Below are 8136 nucleotides of genomic sequence, written 5' to 3' on the forward strand. Positions count from 1 at the left end.
ACTGACTTCGAAGAACCGTAGATCGGATACTCTAAAATCCCCCACAAGAGGCTCTTATAGCCTCTGAATGCACCCTGTTCATAAAGGAAAGCTTCAGCCCCTCCCTCTGACGCTAGCCAAGCAAGCCGCTTGGGATCCCAAGGTTGCACTCGGTAACACCTCTAGCCCACTCAGGATATACGATTATTCCGTAGCTCAAGTGACGATGAGGTAGGTGAATGGGATAGAATTGAAGAGGACCGTGGCTGTATGCATTGCATGCTAATTATTGACTTGCTTAATTGCGCTTCTCGGTATTAAACTATTTCCCTGTATCCGGACTCTCGGAAAATGAGATCATGCCTTTTTTCCTCCAATTGAAATATTAAGGGACTGTTTGATGACGTGTTCATTTCATTTAGACTGTGTGAAGGAGAGTTGGATGCAAAAGGAAATTTTTCTAATTAGCCGATGCACAACGGAATCGGGCCATCGTAATCATAGCGAAAATGCATAATGACAAATTCTCGTGAAAAAAATATAGCTGGATAGAATAGAGACATAAAGTGACAACGACCCATTGATCGGTACCCTTGAACATTCGAAGAGTTAAGCGTCTGGAAGTCTCCCTCAGTTGTCTTAATTCCTTGTGCTAATCCAGCCCCGTCTATTTGCATGGGTTGAAGATTTCTAACTCTAACTCTGATTATATGTGATTTTATCACATAGAACCTCGTCGAATGATTCAACAGGGAGAGAACCTTCATGAGCTCTGGATGAACCTTGATTTCTTTTGCGGTCTCATCTGAACCCAACTGCAATAAGCACGAAGTTTTGAGGACTAAATCATTCCACACCGATGGCCTCATCCGTGAACATGAACACTGCTAACTCTGATATAGGCAAGCATTCGTTTCGGCACCAAACAGTCAATGTTCGTTATATAGGTAATACAGCAAGAAGGTGAAAAAAAAACAAAGTCAATTGCATGGGTGCCCTCGGCCAAATTCAATGGTCCATTCGGTAAAACAATGTTATACATTGCATCGTATTCACCCCAAGCTAAAAAGAGATTATATTAAGGCGGAAAAGGTTTTTCGTGATTGGAAATTTAAAAGGGGTAAAAGTTTTACACTACTTAAACTTGCAACGACATTCTCAGCCATCACAGATATGGATATCACCAACCTAACGAGGGAAGTTAATTGGCACACCCTCTGTGAGCTTGTCCATGAGGACGCAGAGTGTGGATGGATTTGTCATCACTGCTGGAAATAAAGATTAACTATGGAAAGAAAGAATGCTAACATGGCTGCGCATGGCAAAGGCACACCAAGCAGGATTCATCATCGTCTCTCCTAGACTGCCTTATTATAACTAGTTTGATATGTACACGATGATTCATGAACTTTTTGAAGAATGGGCAAGATTTAAACTCAGCAAAATTTCCTTCTCAAGGGAATATAAAAGGCCAGCACCCTAATATCAAAATCCTCACTCCTCGAATAGATCCAAAATGTTGTATCGTAGACTCGGCAATTCTGGCCTAAAGGTTTCTGTTCTCTCACTGGGAAGCTGGCTGAGCTACGGAATGAAAGCTAATCAGGGTACTCTACTATCTTCATCGATGTAAAGGCATAATCTCATTCCTAAATGTGCCGCCATATGCGATCTATTCTATTAGAGACTTGTATCGAGTGCCTGAAAACGGCTTACGAAAATGGTGTGAATTTTTTCGACACTGCAGAGGTAACTTTTGCGCCTCCGCGGCTCCTTTTTTCCATCATGACTACAATGGTGATCATTTTTTGCTTTTATTCGTGCTAGGCTTATGGAAGTAAGTACCAAGATGCACATCAGCCAAGTTCGCATCTCGAAATTAACTAGGCATCTCACAGATGGCGCCTCCGAGACTACTCTCGGCCATGCCTTGAAGAAGCTCAACTGGCCCCGGAACTCATATGTCCTCGCCACTAAAATCTTCTTTGGGGATGGCTCCTCTAAGGATCCAAATGCGCGCGGGCTATCGCGCAAGCATGTTATCGAGGGGCTGGATGCTTCCCTGAAGAGACTACAATTGGATTACGTGGACATTGTGTTTGCGCACCGCCCTGATCCAGAAGTGGGGATGGAGGAAATCGTCCGAGCCTTTGACCATGTCATCCATAAAGGAAAGGTACGTACGTTGACTTTGGGAAGGAAATCCAGTTAGGATGGAGAAAAAATCTTTTCCATTACAATAATTAGGCCTTTTACTGGGGCACGAGTGAGTGGAGCGCACAGCAAATTACCGAGGCTCGAGCTGTCGCTCAACGACTCGGACTAATGATGCCGGTGGTTGAGGTGAAGCTTATTTTTCAACATCAGGGGAGTGCGTAGGTTAACAAGCATTTTATTTTTGTTTGAGTAGCAATGTGAATATAATATGTTCAGCCGAGATAAAATGGAACGCGAATATGCCCCACTTTTTGCCTCGTCAGATGGGCTCGGGACGACGATTTGGTCACCTCTCTACTCGGGAATCCTCACAGGCAAATATTTGCAAGGCCTTCCATCGGATTCGCGTTTTGCCACTGAAAGCCTCCCGTTCATCCAAAACAAAAAGCACGAGCTCTTCGAGACGGAGCAAGGGGCAAAATTGCTCGAGAAGGTGAGTCGATTGCAAGGCGTTGCGGAGCAGGTTGGGTGCTCGCTGGCACAGCTGGCCATCGCATGGTGTGTAAAAAATGAGAAAGTCTCGACCGTGCTTATGGGTGCTTCCAAGGCGGGGCAACTGCAGGAGAACATGCGCGCGCTAGAATTCGTGGAGAAATTGGATGGAAATATTATGCAGCTAATCGACAACATCCTTGGGAATAAGCCATCGGCGTTGTGACGTTTCGACGGGAACGGGCCCAGGGTACCAGCGCTGGCCTAAAGTAGCCACGCGGCAAACAACTAAAACAAGTGTGCAGATTTCTCATATTAGAGAATAAACAAAACTGTTTTTTATTATACATGTCATAAAGGAGAATGGCTTCTAAGCCTCGAATTTTAGGGTGAAAGTCGAATTTGGTTTGGATAATTTATAAATAGAAATAACAACAACAGATATCACGGTCTACTTTTTCGGCTTTTTGCGCGGATGGACCAAGAATGGTTGGTTAAATGCTTCAAGCAGCTTGCGTGCCTTGTGTTCGCCGAACCCGGGACAAAGCATGACCTCCTCTACAGAGGCCGACATGATCTTTTTCAGCGACTAAGGTTGAGTTGAACCAAAAAAGAAGAATAAAATGTTAAACTCTGAAATGCAAGTGGTGTTTGGCTATTTTAGCTTACTCCAAAGGTTGAGGTCAGAGTGACCACGTCCGTCTTATTCACTGACCGAATTTGGGTTAGACAATCCGTCAGCTAAATACGTTGTAATTGGAAAAGAAAAAAATCAGTATTAAGGATGCCGAAAACCATTCCAAAAGCGGTGGATTACCTTGGAGAGGTAGTCGTCGTCCACCTTTTCTTTAATCATATCCGGTGGCTTATGCTCAAATGATTTCAGTGTCTCGATATAGCGGCCGACCTCTTCCTGGCTCCATGCCAGAATGATGGTCATATCATTATTGATGGCCAGCTTGGTCAGCTCTCTGATCGCTTCCTGATGGTTTTCAATATCCACCAGAATGAGAAGGATACGCAAGAGATAAGCATGGGTGAGCTTATCAAAGCGCTGATATATGTACTCGGGGTGGAGGCGATGATAGCGCAGACTGAGAAAGAGCAAGCCTGAGGTTTGTCCCACTTGGTAATCAGCGAGAATGTCGCCGTATTCCCAGGGCACATTGCGAATGTGTTGTAGGACGGGATTACCTCTCTGGCAAATGATAATCAACATCAACTACCATGCACAAATTAACTTGATTAGTTAGGCTTACTTGGCAAGCGTTGACAATGACAGCATTAGTGCCAGCGCTTCTCTTCACTATCAACTTTGGTTGAGCTGGAGGTGTAGAATACGAGGATGAGGATGATGGAGTGTTGGGCTTGCTAATAGAGTTATTGCTTGAAGCACTATACGCGCCCGTCAATAAATTAATGAATGGAAAGACCAGATACAATAGAAAAAAAGCGGCAGAAAATTTACGCTGGAGGAGGTTGGTAGTGTGGAGTTTCTTTCAAGAAAGAGAATGCCTCTGCAAAGGTAGAAGTAGGAGGCGGATTTGATTTTGGAACCACATCAGATTGTTCTACCGCTTGCCCTGAGGATGAGGCAGATACAGGAGGTGTAGTGCCACCCGGTAGAGCAGTCGATGTTGCGGTAGAATCCAAGGTTGGATCTGTCATAGGCACACATTGGAGTTAAATTGCTAAGCGGCTAACACTTCCATAGTATACCTGTCGAGTTCGACAACGATCCGGGCCTAAAATAAATTTTGCCGCGACCCTTACCGGGTTGAAGCTTTTTAGCCTCGATGTCCTTATAGGAAGGTGCGCGAAATGACATGTCAACTCCTAGTGGCAAACTCGAAATGATCAAGGAGCTTGTATATCACCCAATTTTCCAAGCCACCCGTCGTTCGAGCCGGCGAAATTTTTTACTCTCAAATAGTGACGATGGATGAATAATCTGGTATAGTATATTTCTTTTTAGAATATAAAATATTTTGAAAAAAAAAAGAGAGTAGGCAAGAAAATAAAAAGGAAACGACAAAATAAAAAATAAAATAAAGAAACGAAAGCAATGACTATTTTTTTAGCTATCTGATTTGTTACCCTATCCACTAAACCCTCCGGCACTATTAAAAAACAACAGAATATTGAAGCTCATCTTCCCGTGACACATAATTAACTTGGAACTTGATTGAATTTGATGAATCCGGTTTTGTATCGGCCCTAGGCCCACACCTAGCAAAAAAGAGAAAAACGAATTAGTGTACTCTCGTGTACAAGAAAGCGGCCCAATTTACCCTAAGTGTGCTATCCCAGCTGCCAGTGCACAACGCCATCCCGTCTGTTGCCACGCCCAAGCAACTCACGCGGTTCTCGTGGCCCTGCAGCACACCGACTCGGTCGCCACGCAGAGTATCCCATACGTTGCAGTCGAAGTTGTCGTATCCTGCAAAGAGTAACCGCCCGCTCACGGAAAACGCAACACTAGTTATTCCGCACATGATGCTCTCGTGAGTGTACTGATTCAGTTCGCGATCGGCACGCAAGTCGAAAAGTCGACACGAGGCGTCGTCAGAGCCAGTGCCGAATGCGTCGCCGTTGGGGAAGAATTGCACGGCGTTGATATCGGACTCGTGCCCACTGAAAGTCTGCACACACCGGGTGGTGCGGATATCCCACAGCTTGGCAGTGGTATCACATGCACCAGAAATGAAGACATTGGGATTGGACGGAGAGAGGGAAATGCTACATTTAGAAACAAGAGCGCAAATGATTAAGTCACCCTCAGATCCCCCTTTGTAGAGAATGCACATGCTGACACTCACCTCATGACATCCCCAGTATGGTCCGTAAACTCCTCCATCTTGACGCCATTCTCAATATCCCAGAGCATGCAAGTCATGTCTCCTGAACTCGTCACCATCTGCCGGTCATCAATAAATCTACAGCAGCTCAAGTAGCCGGTATGGGCCGCAAGCTCGCGCACTGGGCGCGACGGCTGTGCATCCTTGCCACGCAGATTGTACACCGAACAAATGTTGTCCAATCCACCACAGGCTACAAAATTTCCAGACGGCGCATAGGCACACGTCATCACCCAGCTGGATCGGAGCGGGATGGCGTGGATTTTGTTGGTCGTGTAGGCATCCCAGATAATAAGCTTGCCATCCTGGGATGCAGACACAAGGTGACGACGATCGGTGCCCCAATGCATGGCGTAAATTTTGGCGAGATGGCCCTTCAGAATACGGCGGGTCTTCATCGCTAGGCGGGGGAGGGGCGTGATGTTGGCCGCCTGAGCACGGAGAGTAGTGTCCGCGAGGGCCTCCTTTTTGGCACGGATTTTCTCTTTCAGGCCTTCCGCTTCCTGTCGCGCAGCCGCAATCCTTTCTGCGAGATTGTTCGTTTCAATCGCCATGGTGTCGATGAGTAGGCGCTGGTTGTTGGATAAGAGAAAAGGGTGGGGGAGAAAAAAGTGGGATTGGAAATGGGAATGCGATTAGATTAAATATAATGATGGCTTTAAAGAACTAAAACAAAGGAATTGGTGAGGAGCATTCAACGCAACCAGTGCCTGTATGCCTAGAACACACAAGATGAATTTCGATGGAATGAGAGAAGCAGACAATCCGCAACGACTACAACAAAAAATTTTTAGTCTCGAACCCTTGAGAGGAAGATAGAGAACAGGTTCTCGCTCAAAAAATCTCGGTATCTCTCAACTCTATTTGAAAATCAGTGTGCATGAGCAAATTGGTCTTAAAGTTGTGTTTGGGCCGTTCTCTAGCGATATCTTGCTTCCGCGCAGAACGCACCTCCATCTTCCTTCACGCCTCGCATTATCTGTCGGGAAATGTGAGGCAAGGATCGACTCTCCTATAGAATGGCACCCATCGGGTGAATGACTAGTTTCAAAGCCATTTCGCCTTCAAGAATTACCATTCGGTGACCAGCTTTCATAATTGAGAATAAGAGAGAAAAAAAAAATGCAATAGCCATCGCATATGTACGACACTCAATGGTTCATTGTTGAGCAGGCCGAGTTGACTTGTTGAAAAGATGGATTGACATGCGCCATGGATTGAAACCCTTTATTCTTTTTATGATCCAGTTTAGATACTGTACATCATTGCGATGGGGGTAAGTTTAAGGTCCAAAACCACCCATGAATAGTGCAATACTGCTTTTAATGAAAGCATTCTGCTCAGGGCAGGATGACGAATATAAATGTTCGCAAAAATCAATTTAATAGAGCATTATGCTGATATGAGCGTAAAATGCGAAGCAGAGAGAAAAAATAGTGTAATATGCAGTTGCTCTTCTCTCAAGATATGCAACACATAAAAGGACCTCAATACTTTTGCCATCAAGCATATTATATAATCCTGGCATTACTAAAGTCTGGAGTGGACAATAGGGCTCAATCCCGTCTGAGGCGATACGTTCAAAAGCCAAGGAATTGCCCCTCGGGACTTGACGCTAGTATAAACCTCGGGGGCCAGAGAATAGAATTGGTTGAAAAAGTGCCCACTTCCGGTCGAGTTCAGGAATATTTCTCCAGCGTAGTTGGGCCTATAGCCAAACGCTAAGACCCCCAATTCGGCTACCGCATCCCGTTCGTTGACGTAGTGTTCAATGACGGGGATGGTATTATCGGGATTCCGGAAATCATCTGCGGCGCTAGCGAAGGTGCAGACGCGCAGCTTTTTGAGCAACTTCTTTTTATGAAGGCCATGAGGATTCTTATACAACAAATCGACCACTAAGCTGGCGATGATACCGCCTTGAGAATGGGCAATTAGCACGATGTCGTCCACCTTATCATTGATCAAATCATGATAAATCACATTGGCGGCCGTCTTTACGGCGTCTGTGTTGATATCTAGATTTCTCTGGAGAATGCTTTCGAAAAGATCGCTGAAAAATCCATATGTCTTGTTATATATGCCCTGGACTGGGCGGCGGAACTGACTTTCCAATCTTTGGCAGTTATTGGCTAGCCCATGCTCGTCGGTGCAGATGCCATTGATGAAATACCATTTTTCATTCGGAAAAGCTGCGGCGAGCGCCTCGTTGCCTGGATAGCTGACTGCCATGCGGGGTACTCTGAAGATGTTCATGGCCAACATATCTGCTGCATTGATAGGCAACACAAGGGGAGTTGCCGCAGTTAGAATTACCTGCTTGATGACACTAACAATGTTTTCAGAATTGAAGGCAAACGCTTCGTCGTTCTTCCCGGCATTGAATGGAGACTCAATAAGGCGAAGCATTCCAGATACAAATTCCGGCAGATTGGCCCCTATCAAGGACGCATCGCGGGTCAAGCTTGCATACAAGGTTCGTTGTCGGCGAAGCACATTCTCTAGATCCATTCTGTCGAATTCTGAAATTTAGTCTGGGCTTGATATTTGACGGAAGAGCTGACAACGCGTTGATCTAGGCTTTCACAAAAGTGAGTTGCTACTTGTGTATCGTGCCTCCAGTCCTACATCCTATTTATATCGTTGAAAA

The 8136-nt window shown here is 45.3% G+C and overlaps 4 protein-coding genes across 4 annotated transcripts; 1 reads left to right on the forward strand and 3 right to left on the reverse strand.

The window, feature by feature from the left end:
• Nucleotides 1-67: 67 nt before the first annotated feature.
• Nucleotides 68-2854, forward strand: VTP21DRAFT_759 (uncharacterized protein; the record flags this gene model as incomplete). Its single annotated transcript, XM_069398347.1, has 7 exons — nucleotides 68-210; nucleotides 1489-1586; nucleotides 1664-1728; nucleotides 1807-1816; nucleotides 1878-2155; nucleotides 2227-2354; nucleotides 2413-2854. 7 exons carry the CDS (start codon nucleotides 68-70, stop codon nucleotides 2852-2854), a joined length of 1164 nt encoding a protein of 387 aa, XP_069251649.1.
• A 225-nt stretch (nucleotides 2855-3079) lies between these two features.
• VTP21DRAFT_760 (uncharacterized protein) lies at nucleotides 3080-4456 on the reverse strand (the record flags this gene model as incomplete). The annotated part of the gene is made up of 6 exons (XM_069398359.1): nucleotides 3080-3217; nucleotides 3298-3369; nucleotides 3446-3826; nucleotides 3888-4023; nucleotides 4097-4289; nucleotides 4348-4456. 6 exons carry the CDS (start codon nucleotides 4454-4456, stop codon nucleotides 3080-3082), a joined length of 1029 nt encoding a protein of 342 aa, XP_069251650.1.
• Nucleotides 4457-4845: 389 nt separating this feature from the next.
• Nucleotides 4846-6040, reverse strand: VTP21DRAFT_761 (uncharacterized protein; the record flags this gene model as incomplete). The annotated part of the gene is made up of 3 exons (XM_069398370.1): nucleotides 4846-4857; nucleotides 4920-5367; nucleotides 5448-6040. The coding sequence occupies 3 exons, from the start codon at nucleotides 6038-6040 to the stop codon at nucleotides 4846-4848; spliced, it is 1053 nt and encodes a 350-aa protein (XP_069251651.1).
• Nucleotides 6041-7016: 976 nt separating this feature from the next.
• Nucleotides 7017-7997, reverse strand: VTP21DRAFT_762 (uncharacterized protein; the record flags this gene model as incomplete). The annotated part of the gene is made up of 1 exon (XM_069398381.1): nucleotides 7017-7997. One exon carries the CDS (start codon nucleotides 7995-7997, stop codon nucleotides 7017-7019), a length of 981 nt encoding a protein of 326 aa, XP_069251652.1.
• Nucleotides 7998-8136: the final 139 nt, after the last annotated feature.

This window comes from Calcarisporiella thermophila (assembly GCF_041956535.1).
Source record: "Calcarisporiella thermophila strain CBS 279.70 unplaced genomic scaffold VTP21scaffold_10, whole genome shotgun sequence".
Lineage (NCBI taxonomy): Eukaryota > Fungi > Calcarisporiellomycota > Calcarisporiellomycetes > Calcarisporiellales > Calcarisporiellaceae > Calcarisporiella > Calcarisporiella thermophila.